We start from the raw sequence: 13423 nt of genomic DNA on the forward strand, positions 1-13423 counted from the left end.
ATTAGGCTGATTAAAAATTTCTCAAAAGAGATGATGCACTCACCCTTCTGAATATTTTATGTCCCATCTGTTGTCACAGACAGTAACAAAGGCAACGTGACTGTCCCTGTCTCTGTTGCTGCCCTTTCTGACCTGTTCTTCCCTGGTTTTCCTCTCTGTGGCTCTCGTCTCATGTTTCTGGAACCCTTTCTTCTCCTCTCTCCACTTATTTATTCATCAGTTTGTTTATTCCTCTTCTGAAGAATATAATAAGCTCTCCTGTGCTCATACTTCACTCGGGGCCTTTACAGAGATGAATGAGATGCAGTTCTAGCTGGACAGGGACTCGCAATATGTCATGGAGACAGACAGGAAACAATTGATGAACTGTCACCCAGTAAGGTACAAAGGGTATGCTCAGCGGTGCCCAAGAATGTCAGGAAAGGGTCGGTTGACTGAGGAAAGGCTTGTTCTGGGTCTTGATGTTTGAGGAGAAATTACACAAGACACAGGGAGAAGAGAAATCTGGGCAGGAAGAGGATGTCAAGTGCATGGAGGTGTGAACTGGGCTGGGGAGTACTCAGAGGTTTGAAGGCAGTTGTGGGTGATGGAGACAGGGGCCAGATCATGAAGAATCTTCTTACATATTTGTATTTTGTCATTTTGGTATCAGGGAGCGTTTGAAGAGCTTAAAGCAAGAATTAACACAAGTGATTAATATAAATTTTTGGCTGTCACCAACCTCCCTTTTCTTAGTGACTCCTGTTGTACACATACACCTGCCCATATGACTTCTCCACGTGGTTGTCTGTCTTAGTTTGGGTTTCTGACAGACGCAGATCCTGACGCAGAGCCAAATGCAGGAGGGCACCCCAGGAAACAGGAAGAAGGGTGGGGACAAACAAATGGTTTTGTAACAGTTGGACTAAAGGTGTGCATAGGGAGGGGAGGATGGTGGACGGGAGTAGTGGATGGGGAGGCTGTGGAAGGAGGTTGGGTCTGAGGGAAGAGGGACTTTCTTGGCTAAGCAAAGGAGCTTAAATTTCATCCCAAAACCTGGGTAGAGGTCACCACACTGAAACCTCCTTGGAAGGCAGGAGTTGGCGTCAATACCTGTGCGCGGAGGACTTGCACTGATGATCAGGGATGGGCTCTGTGAGCTTGGCAACAGCCGTGGAACCTCGTGTGTCTCATAAAATAAAGGGGCCGCTCTAGGTCTCCTTCAGTTCTCAGTTTCTGTGAGCTTATGAACACTGCCACATCCTTTGACTTCTTTATTTTCCAGAAAAGGTGGCCATTAAGATCCTGGACAAGACCAAGTTAGACCAGAAAACCCAACGGCTACTCTCCCGCGAAATCTCCAGCATGGAGAAACTGCACCACCCCAACATCATCCGCCTCTACGAGGTCGTGGAGACGCTCTCCAAACTCCACTTGGTGATGGAATACGCGGGGGGTGGGGAGCTCTTTGGGAAAATCAGCACTGAAGGGAAGCTTTCAGAACCAGAAAGCAAGCTCATCTTCTCCCAGATTGTGTCTGCCGTGAAGCACATGGTGAGTGGGGCAAGAAATAAGAGTCTTGTTCCCAGTCTACCCACCGCAGGGACATGGGGCTTGGTTTATCATCATCCAAGCGTCCCAGAGGGCTTTAGACCTACAAGGGAAGACGGCTGTCCCTCTGTGAGAGTCAGAAGCTCACACTTCTCACTTCTGAAGCAAAATCCAGGCATCTCCAGTTACAGGGCAGCCTTCAGGCATCGGGGAGTTAGCAGGAGTCGCTCTGGGCTGTCTGATGACACTCACCCACTCCCTGGTCGCCTCCATCTCTCTGCCTCCATCTTCCACCACCCGGAGAGCAAGCTCCTCACAGTTCCTTGGCCTTTTCTTCTTAACTCTGTGTTAAGGATGGCCTCTACACTGTTCACACGCCTCTCATCCAAATCCTAGCCACAGTTCAAGGCCCGGCTCAGACCTGTCGCTCTGGAACTCTCTTTCCTCTCACGTCAGCTCACACCAGTCTTTCTTGACCTGGGGGACATCCTCTGGCTCTTGCTGCCTCTATGCTCGGACTTGACTTTGTCATTCTTATTTTAGTTCTATGACGATGTCTTTAGATAAATGGACTCCTACAGCACACTCCCTAGATCAGAGGTCCCCAAACTGTTTACACAGGGGGCCAGTTCATTGTCCCTCAGACCATTAGAGGGCCAGACTATAAAAAAAACTATGAACAAATGCCTATGCACACTGCACATATCTTATTTTAAAGTAAAAAAACAAAACGGGAGCAAATACAATATGTAAAATAAAGAACAAGTAAATTTAAATCAACAAACTGACCAGTATTTCAATGGGAACTATAGGCCTGCTTTTGGCTAATGAGATGGTCAATGTTTGGTTCCATATTTGTCACTGCTAGCCGTAACAAGTGATATGACGCGCTTCTGGAGCCGTGATGTGTGCGTCCCGCGTCACAGAAAGTAGTACTGTATGTGAGCAACACCGCGCTTTGCGGCGCCTCCACATACAGTACTCCATCTGCATCCTGTGCTCCTCTCACTGACCACCAATGAAAGAGGTGCCCCTGCTGGAAGTGCGGCGGGGGCCAGATAAATGGCCTCAGGGGGCCGCATGCGGGCTGTAGTTTGGGGACCCTGCCCTAGATCTTTTATGAGGGGGACTCATGTGCCCTTTGTACTGTTGGCCATATTGCTAGGCACACAGGAGGGACTGGACCACAGACCTGACCACTACGTTTACGATGCTTTTAGTGCAGAGACCTGGGTGTCCACTCTACCCCGATCTGTCAGTCTACTGGGCAGAAAAGAGACACCTGACGGGTCTGGATTGGCTGAGAGGCTGTTTCTGGTTCACCCCTCTGCCTGGATGTTGTGGGTCAAGGCCCAAGATCAGTGACCTCCTGGTCAATTATCAGGGAAATTAGTTACCAAGGGCCCCAAGACAGCAGTCGGGAGGGAGAGAGGGAAGGGAGAAAAATAAGCCCGTGAGAAGAATCTGACTATAACGGTGCTGCGTGTCCTAGACCATGGCCCCACCAGTCAGCATGTAAGTGGCCTCTATTGCGGCGAGCCTTCCCAGGGCCAGGGCACAGGCCATACCCACACCAGATAAGGGACAGCTGGGGAAGGAGTCTTCCACGTTCTCCTGGGAAAGGAATCAGAAGAGCACCGAGCAGCAGAGGGGGCCGACTGGGTCCTCCGAAGCTCTGCCCCTAGCCTCTCATCCAGCTCTCTGGTCTCCGAGAATAGGGAAGATGAGGCACAGGGTTCCAGACCTCATCGAGCGCATCTGCTCTGCCAGCATCACGCTGAGCGCCACAGACACGGTGTCATCTATGGTTCTCATAGCACCCTCATGGGGTGCCTGTGAGTACCCCATTTTACAAGGAGGAGTGCTGACACGTGACATGGCTGGGATCCCGGGACATAGAGTTAACCAAGCTGTTAGGCTTCAAAACCTGGATTCTGACCCCAGGAGGCTCATGAGCAATAGTAACAGTAAGCCATTTCCCAGGAGCCCTTGGGGCTGAACAAGTCAAGATAGTCTGGATTCTGAATGCAAGGGTGGATTGGGGTGGGCATGGGCTCACAACCCACAGTGGCCCCTCACAACCACAAATGTCCCCCCTTCTGTTAGTTCTGTAAAGATAAAGGAGCCCACCTAAAGGAGCCTGGGGGAGAGCTCCTATGAATAATGAACTGGGCCTGCTTGGCTTTGACCCCAGTCAAGAGATTGCTCAGCCAGAAGAAACCATCTGCGACCTCGAAAACAAAAGATAGCTGCTTCGTTTGCAGTTTCAGAACACATAACTTCATAAGATCTGGGTCTTATTTCTGACTCAGATTCCTGAGTTCACATGTGGGACAGACTCCAACCCTCCCCTCACATGAAAATGAAAGCTTTGAGTGCTTTGCAGCCTGTGGGTGTCCCGTTTGGCTAAAGGTTACATCCCGGAAGCTCTGGAGGTTTGCTGACTGAATTTCTGCTACATATTATCCCATCTCATTGTTTCAGAGCAATGGCTGCATTTTTGTTGTTGTTGGTGGTGGTATTTTCCTTTGGAAATGATCATTTCCCCTGTGTCTTCCACAGCATGAAAACCAGATTATTCACAGGGACCTGAAGGCAGAAAATGTGTTCTACACCAGCAACACCTGCGTGAAGGTGGGTGACTTTGGATTCAGCACCGTAAGCAGAAAAGGGGAGATGCTGAACACCTTCTGTGGGTCTCCACCGTACGCCGCACCTGAGCTCTTCCGAGACGAGCACTATGTGGGCGTGTATGTGGACATCTGGGCCTTGGGGGTGCTTCTGTACTTCATGGTGACAGGCACCATGCCGTTTCGGGCAGAGACCGTGACCAAACTGAAGCGGAGCATCCTGGAGGGCACATACAGTGTGCCCCCGCACGTGTCTGAGCCTTGCCTCCGGCTCCTCCGCACGGTCCTGCAGCCTGTCCCCACTGAGCGGTGCGGGATCGACTCCATCATGAACCATGAGTGGATGCAAGGGGTGCCCTACCCCATCCCTCTGGAACCCTTCCAGCTGGACCCCAAACATTTGTCAGAAACCAGCACCCTCAGAGAAGAAGAAAACGAGGTCAAAAGCACGTTGGAACATTTGGGCATCACAGAAGAGCATATTCGGAACAATCAAGGGAGAGATGCACGGAGCTCCATCACAGGGGTCTATCGTATCATTCTGCACAGGGTCCAAAGGAAAAAGGCTTTGGAGAGCGTCCCGGTGATGATACTTCCAGACCCAAAAGAAAGGGACGTAAAGAAAGGCTCCCGCGTCTACAGAGGCATAAGACACACGTCCAAATTTTGCTCAATTTTATAAATTGCATTTAAGACTTGGTAATTCACTAAGAGCGTTGTTGCTGCTTTTACTTTTTTTTTTTTTTCATGGACAACTTGGTGCAGGACATTTTTGTAATTTTAAAATAAATTTAAATTTAAGGTATGCATTATTTTCCTCAAAATAAGTGTATTTATTAGCTCAGTTTCTGGCTTGATTTACAATTTTCTATTATTCTCAAACTCTAGCGTTCATTCGTTTATTCAAGAAATATTTATTCGGTGCCTAATATATGCCCAGAACTGTTTAAATTGCTGCAGAAACAGCAAAAAATGAACTGGGCCAAGTTCTTCCTTTTCTGTGCAGGATATTCTACCACTGGACAAAAGGCACTAATAAAAAAGAAAATTTATTTTTATTTTATTTTATTTTTCTGAAGTGAGAATCAGGGAGGCAGAGACAAACTCCCACATGCGCCCGACCGGGATCCACCCGGCATGCCCACTAGGAGGCGATGCTCTGCCCATCTAGGGCGTTGTTCTGTTGCAACAGGAGCCATTCTAGCGCCTGAGGCAGAGGCCATGGAGCCATCCTCAGCCCCCAGGCCAACTTTTCTCCAATGGAGCCTTGGCTGTGGGAGGGGAAGAGAGAGAGAGAGAAAGGAGAGGGGAAGGATGGAGAAGCAGATGGGTGCTTCTCCTGTGTTCCCGGGCTGGGAATCGAACCCAGGACTTCCATACACTGGGAAGAGTATGGTAGGACTTCCATACTCTACCACTGAGCCAACCGGCCAGGGCAAAAGAAATTTTTTTTTAAGAAAACTATCAGATAGTGATAGATGCTATACAGAGAATTCAAGTTGGGAGATGTGATATTACAGGCTTGCTACTTGGATGAGATCATTGGGGGAAGGCCACGCTAAGTAGTTGGCAATCTGAGATGTGAACGAGAAGCAGGAGTGACTCTTAGAACACAGAGCAAGAGCATTACAGGAAGCCAGAGGTCTCGGACTGGGTTCCTCCCAAACAGCCTGAGATGAAACGAGGTCAAAAGCACGTTGGGGCCCTGGCCGGTTGGCTCAGTGGTAGAGCATCGGCCTGGCGTGCAGAAGTCCTGGGTTTAATTCTCGGCCAGGGCACACAGGAGAAGCGCCCATCTGCTTCTCCACCCCTCCCCCTCTCCTTCCTCTCTGTCTCTCTCTTCACCTTCCGCAGCGAGGCTCCATTGGAGCAAAGATGGCCTGGGCGCTGGGGATGGCTCCTTGGCCTCTGCCCCAGGCGCTAGAGTGGCTCTGGTCGCAACAGAGCGATGCCCAGGATGGGCAGAGCATCACCCCCTGGTGGGCAGAGCGTCGCCCCCTAGTGGCCGTGCCGGGTGGATCCCTGTCGGGCGCATGCGGGAGTCTGTCTGTCTCTCCCCGTTCCCAGCTTCAAAAAAATACAAAAAAACAACAACAACACGTTGGAACATTTGGGCATCACAGAAGAGCATATTCAGAAGGACCAAGGGAGAGATACACGGAGCTTTCATGTAGAGCAGTTTATTTGGGAAGTGATCCTAGAGACCAGGCGTGAGGGGCAGGGGAGAGACAACGAAAAAGCCAGTACAACTTGGCCTGTGCTCCAGGTGACTGGTGCTCAGCCCTGCAGGCTCCTCTGAGGAGCCATGATCTTAGGAGTCTGCCCAGGGTACAAAAGGGAAAAACATTTATCCGTCAGCATCCGTTCATGTTGCTCAGGAGCGGCCCCACAGTGTCACTGGCCCTGCACGCTCAGATTATGCTGTGTGAGTGCCAAATGGGCTCCCTGTGCTCCCCACGCCAGTGTCAGGGAAGCCCTGGGAAGTGAGAGGCACACACCACTGGCCTGAGACAAGATGCGGTCAAGTAGGACCTGCACGGAGCTATCCACACGTGCATGGGAACAGTCACTGCATCAGTGGCTGGGGGAAGCAGTGTGGCTGAAAGGGTCCGAGATGCACAGGGGCTGCCCAATGCAGTCCAGCCCCACCTAGCTCTACCCAGAGTTACCTTCTTAAATCCAATGCATAGATAGCAGAGTCCTCGCCTCCAAGGGGTGGGGCTTGGGGGTGGGACCTGGAGGCACTTTTTTTTTTTTGGAGGCACTATTAATGGGGCAGAATTAGTAGAAGAAGCTATAGCCTTGGTCCTCAAGTTATAGTGCATCAGAATCACCTGGAGGGGTCATTAAAACAGATTGAGGAGGCCCCAGCCGCGCAGTTTTTGATTCAGAGTATCTGGGGTGGGGTCTATGAATTTGCATTTCTCCCAAGTTCCTGGGTTATGATGATGCTGCCAGTCAGGGACCACACTTTGAACACCACTGAGCTGCTGACCTTACGGCAGCTGGCCTTGGGGCCATAACTGGACTCACCCTGTTCTGAATTTCTCTCACCTCTGGCATGGATTTCAGCTGGTCTAGGTTGGGTAGTATGACCCAGACATTGATCGTCCAAGGATCTGAGCCTTTAGCTGCCTTGGCTTCAATCGCCTGCTCACTGTCATCATGAGGTCCAACAGTGACACTCCAATGAATCTCTGGAGTTTCAGACATACTCTCCTTTGAATCCTTATGATAATCAGGGTCAACAATCAAAGCACCTTTCTCTGCCTGCTTGACAACTGGCACAGAGATCCCAAAGTGACAGTGTGACAGTCATAGATTCCAGTTTACTGGACCCTTACTGGGTGCCCCAGGGGACCAAACCACTCTGATATAGCTGAGCCTAAGTTGTAGGAAACAGAAACTCTTCACGTGGTTCATTGATTGTGCTGGTGAGGGAAGTCAACCCGACATCGGCCTGTTGGGTCCCAGCCTTGTGTATGTTAATAATAGGGGGGGGCATGTATCTGCCAGCCATTATGAAAGCGTGCTTACTGAATCCTGGAGGACAGCCCCTCAGCCCTGCAGGGTACTGTCCTGTAGCTGGTGTCTCCCCTGACCTGCTCCGTTGTTCCACTTATCCTGGCTGCTTCTGGTGGTGTGGCGAATATTCAGATGAGCAGACCCTGTGGTCTGGTGGCCATTGCCCCACTGCCTTTGCAGAAACAGTGGTCCTTGAGGGGATGTTATGTGAGATCCCATGACAGTGAGCCCGATATTCTCGCCGTAACATGATTGTATTGTAGAAAACACTGTGGGCAGGAAAGGCAAACCCATATTCCTACTAGATGTCAACTCCAGTGAGGACATGTCACTGCTGTGCCCACAACTTTGGCTCCAATAACACCCAGCTCATGAGACGTCAGTCCCATGGCTTGGTCCCTTACTGTCCCATACTCAAGTGCCCAGTAGCACTCTGGGAATCTGAGTAGTTCTCCGTTGCAGAAAGCATGTCCTCCCTCCAAATCCCTCCAGGGCCAAGCTATAACCTCCTGGGGCTGCCAGAGCCTCCACACAGCATTCTTCACTGCCACGTGTACAGCTGGTGTAGCAGCACAGTTTTGATTGAAGCCTGAAACTGTGTCTTTGTGTGTGTGTGTGTGTGTGGGTCCACTGGAAGCTGGCAGCCCCGATAAATGGGTTGGAGGAATACACCAAGCACAACACCTGTGCTTGTAAAACCCAGAGAGGCCTATATACCCTGTGTCTCTGTCCAAGGGCCCAGGGGTACAAGGTGCAACAACTTCACTGCAGAACGAATATGCAGGCACGCCCCATGTCATCAGTCCTCTGCTTCCTCAACGTGGGTGGCCCCCAGTTCCTCATGGAAGCTATCACCCACACTCTGACACACACATAAACCTTACCAGGGCTACTGGAGGCCTTGCCACTTTCTAATAATGCTAAATCTACCACGGGCAAGCACGATGTTCTGCAGAATGTCCAGCTTCAAGATAGTGAGTGTATTGCATATACTTGTTGCCCCAGAAGACCTGGCCTCCCTCTGTTCCCCTGCCCCATGCACTGGATTGATAATTTGCTTACATCTGAGACCATTGTTTTCTCACTGGGGCAGGCTACACCAGGCTTCTGCTCACCAGCCTGCCTATTTTCTTTTTTTGGCTATGCAAGTCAAGTAACACTCTAGCCAGCTGTCACTCAGAACTCTGGGATCTGTTAGCCATTGTCACAAACCCCTGCAGGTAAAGGCACCCTGATTTCCATTTCAGCCTTCCCACCCATTACAGTATGTCCAACCTCGCCCCTGACAGTTAAGTAATAATATACAGCCTCTGCCATACTAGAATCCCACCGTCCCCACTTAAATAGCATGCCCTGTTCCATGGCAGCATTTCCTGTCGACCTCCAAGAACTGTCACTGAATTTCCCACCAATGCTGAGCATTCTTTATTGCTCCCGTGCAGGGTATGTGCTCCTGGGGACACAAGTGGTTCTTCCTTCTCATGTAATGAGTCCATTCTAGCCCTCACATCTCCTGGAACTGTCCTTCCCTTTCCTGAATACGATGCCCCGGCAGTTCCACTGTGTCCGCCTCATTCCCTGTGAGCCACACCCATGTTCAACCTCAACAGCCATCCCAGCAATGCAGTAGTACCAGCTCAGAGGTCCTTGACCCCAAGTCAGAGGTCAAGAGTTCCTCATCCTGCCTTATATTCCTCCATCAGACTTCACCTCGGGCCTGTGACCGTCAGGACCCGCTTGCCGCCTTCCTCTTGGTCCCGACAGTCTGCACCAGCCAGGTTGAGTTCTGTCAGTGTCTAAGCGGTCTCCTCCCAGACACAGACATGGGTTGTATTTCTCTGCTCAGGCTGTTAGGACTCGACCCAGTTCTCCTGGAGAATAAAGGAGGTTTAGGAAAGAGGATCCGGAGGAGGTCCAGCGTCCCCTTGCAGGTATCTGCCTCCCCAGAGGAAATGGGAGGGTTTTCAGGCAAGGAGGACCTGCAGGAGGGGAATCCTGGTGTCCTGCGTTCTCAGACTCCTCCACCCTCCTGTCACTCAGACCCCAGGCTCCTCCTCTTCCTGTCAGGGCCCTGACTTGGATAAAGGAGACTTGTCGAGACTGAGTGTATATCTTTTTTGCAGTTCAGCCACCCTTCAGGTGGATCCTTAGATTGTTTTGGGTAGTTTCTAATGCTGCAGGAGAAAAAGTCCTCCTCCTAACCCTGGCCTTCGAGGCCCCTGAGTCTCCAGCTGATGGTTGGCTGAATGCAGCTTGTTCAGATTTTCCCCCAGGCCTTCAAAGCAGTTCATAAAAGCTGGCCAAATCTAGTCTTCATCATCGCCTCCATGCTGTTCAAGCACCACAGGTAACAGGACCCTGGGCTCACCGTCCACCTGCACCTCCAGGTGACTGTCTTGGTAGTGACCGTGCTGTGCGAGTATGCAGGGGGTTCTCAGCACCCTACTCACCAAAGTGCATTGGAGTTGTGTCTATGTCATGATGTTTTAGAGGTGTAAAACAACACAAATATATTATCTCACCGTTCTGTGAGATAGAAGTCCATCATAGGCCTTCCTGCACTTAGATCAGGCGGAGGTTGGTCTGGGCTCCCTTCTCAAGGCACTAGGGAGAACCCATTTAATGGCTTCTTCCTGCTTCTAGAGGCATCCTGTATTCCTTGGCTCGTAGATCCCTCCCTCCGTCCCCAAAGCCAGCAGTGTGCATCCTCTGACCAGCCTTCCATAGGGCCATATCTGACCATGACCTAGACAGGACGCTTTTAAGGACCCAAGTGATTAGGTTGGGCTTATCCAGACCATCTAGGAAAATCTCCCATCTGAGGTCCTTAGCCATAACCATACCTGCTTCACCACATGGGGTAACATTCTCAGGGTCCAGAGGTGGTCATCCTCAGGGGTGGGGCCGTCATTCTGCCAACTACAAACAGCAATGGGAAGTTTACCGTGACTGATGAGTAAACCAGCTCCACCCTCCTTGAGGGCCTGCTTTATGACTATTCTGAGTATCAGTCGTCTTAGCCTCAATTTTCCACAACAGCAGAGCCTGAGATGAAGGTTTGTAGGCAAGTCATTTATTTGGGAAGGGACCCCAAGACATAGGACACAGGAGTGGAACAGAAGAGGACACTACCGTGAACGGACCGTCGGAAGCTGCTTGATTCTGCAGGATCTTCTGATGCTGCTCAGAACCATGCTCAGGGGATGGATAGAGAAGCATTTATTTGCAAGTGTCTACCACTAGTTGAGGGTGACCCTCTGGGAACTTAACTCATCTGCTCTTCTGGGGTATGAAATTTTGGGCACTGAATGAGTTCTGTGGGGACCCCACATCAAAGGGAGGCCAAAGTGAAAGGTGTATGGCAGGGATCCAAGGGGAGGGGCTATCATATTTTGAGATCTTGGTCAAGATCGCAGGGCAGACAGTCAGAAGTGGGGTCCAAGGTTTCTGATGCACAGGTCAAAGGCTTGAGGGCTGGAAATGCTTGGCATGTTTGAGGAATGAAAGGCAGTACGGTACTGGCAGGGACCCGATCTGCAGGAATCTGCAAGCCTGAATAAGGAATTTGGTGCACAGGGTGAAAAGCACTTACTACTCAGTAAGGTGGTCCAGGCAGCCATGAGGACAGAAGCAACTCTTGAGCTAGACTTCAAAGATCAACAAGATTTTGCTAAGGTGGGTTGGACCTTTTACAAAACTCAATAACTTTTATTTTTACTATTGATGTCTACATGGTGGTGGAATAGGACCAAGTTCCTTGTTTTCTACTTCTAAACATTAAAAATGCACACCCATTTTTTATTACAAGCTAGAGTCCTGATACAGAAGTTTGCTGAAGATTGGTGTTCATAAACTCCAGCATCAAATTACTGCCTTTATAGTAATTGGAGGGGAGATCACTGGCCAATTATTTGCTTCCACCACCCTTTGGGGGGGGAGGGATGAAGAACCTATGATTCAATTAAGAGCAGCTGCTAGAATTTTTTTTTTTTTTTTTTTTTTTCCTGAAGCTGGAAACAGGGAGAGACAGTCAGACAGACTCCCGCATGCGCCCGACCGGGATCCACCCGGCACACCCACCATGGGGCGACGCTCTGCCCATCCTGGGCGTCGCCATGTTGCGACCAGAGCCACTCTAGCGCCTGAGGCAGAGGCCACAGAGCCATCCTCAGCGCCCGGGCCATCTTTGCTCCAATGGAGCCTTGGCTGCGGGAGGGGAAGAGAGAGACAGAGAGGAAGGCGCGGCGGAGGGGTGGAGAAGCAAATGGGCGCTTCTCCTGTGTGCCCTGGCCGGGAATCGAACCCGGGTCCTCCGCACGCTAGGCTGACGCTCTACCGCTGAGCCAACTGGCCAGGGCCTTAGAAATTTTGAATAAAGTATTCACCTGTGTCAAGATTACACAGTTTGCCTGACCAGGCAGTGGATAGAGTGTCGGACTGGGATGCAAAGGACCCAGGTTCGAGACCCCGAGGTCGCCAGCTCAGACCCAAGGTCACTGGCTCCAGCAAGGGATTACTTGGTCTGCTGTAGCAACCACAGTCAAGGCACATATGAGAAAGCAATCAATGAACAACTAAGGTGCCACAATGAAAAACTGATTGATGCTTTTCATCTCTCTCTGTTCCTGTCTGTCTGTCCCTATCTATCCCTCTCTCAGTATCTGTAAAAAAAAAAAAAAAAAAAATCACACAGTTCGCCAGCTTGGACCCAAGGTCGCTGGCTCGAGCAAGGGGTTACTCAGTTTGTTGAAGGCCCACGGTCAAGGCATATATGAGAAAGCAATCAATGAACAACTAAGGTGTTGCAACGAAAAACTGATGATTGATGCTTCTCATCTCTCTCCATTCCTGTCTGTCTGTCCTTATCTGACTCTCTGTAAAAAAAAAAAAAAAAAGATTACACAGCTCTAAGTCACTTAAAGACCGTTATAGTCCTCGCTCTATTAGATTTCCACTTTACTCTTCCTGAGGACATTTCAAACAGCAGACAAGAGATGAAGTGTTTCAACTGTCACAGGAGGATCAAAAGTTGATGTTTGCATCTAGTTGAATTTCATCTAGTGTTAATCTTAGACTCACTCATTAGTGCGCATAAAAATAAAATTAAGAAAACAGAAGGTGGGGGGAAAGCTATATTGATTAGGGTTCTAGAATTTGCAGAAGTGATCTTAGAGAACACTGGCCTTTTTCTGAATGACTCAAAGATAGGAGACTATCCCAGAAAATAAATGAAATGACTAAATATTGAATCTAGGCACGATGATAAAATGAGCTAATTAGTACTAAAGAATTAGGTTTGCCTGATCTCTGGTGGCGCAGTGGATAAAGCGTCGACCTGGGAACACCGAGGTCGCCGGTTCAAAACCCTGCACTTGTCTGGTCAAGGCACATATGGGAGTTGATGCTTCCTGCTCCTCCCCCCTTTCGCTCTCTCTCTCTCTGTAAAATGAATAAATAAAAAAATTAAAAAAAAAAAAGAATTAGGTTTACTTCCTAATTCATGCAATTCTAAGAGTTGACAGGACTCTTAGAGATTACCTAGTCCAATATTACAGTATTATCCTTCATAAAACCCCTGGGAGCACCAAACACCACTCACCTTGTCAGTCTTGACTTCTGAGTGCCATGTTTAAATCATGTTTTCAAATGTTTATTGAATAATGAACAAATTAACTGGTGAATGAGTAAACTGAGATGACATGAACGCCCATATCTGAATACAGATTATTGATTTCTTG

At 49.6% G+C, this 13423-nt stretch overlaps 1 protein-coding gene across 1 annotated transcript in view; it reads left to right on the plus strand.

The window, feature by feature from the left end:
- NIM1K (NIM1 serine/threonine protein kinase) overlaps positions 1-4945 on the plus strand; it is a 41303-nt gene extending 36358 nt beyond the window's left edge. Inside the window, exons 3-4 of the mRNA XM_066240608.1 lie at positions 1265-1533; positions 4093-4945. Coding sequence (XP_066096705.1) covers positions 1265-1533; positions 4093-4842 — 1019 coding nt within the window. The 3' untranslated portion in view covers positions 4843-4945. The remainder of the gene's footprint in view (positions 1-1264; positions 1534-4092) is intronic.
- Positions 4946-13423: the final 8478 nt, after the last annotated feature.

This window comes from Saccopteryx bilineata, chromosome 1 (assembly GCF_036850765.1).
Source record: "Saccopteryx bilineata isolate mSacBil1 chromosome 1, mSacBil1_pri_phased_curated, whole genome shotgun sequence".
NCBI lineage: Eukaryota > Metazoa > Chordata > Mammalia > Chiroptera > Emballonuridae > Saccopteryx > Saccopteryx bilineata.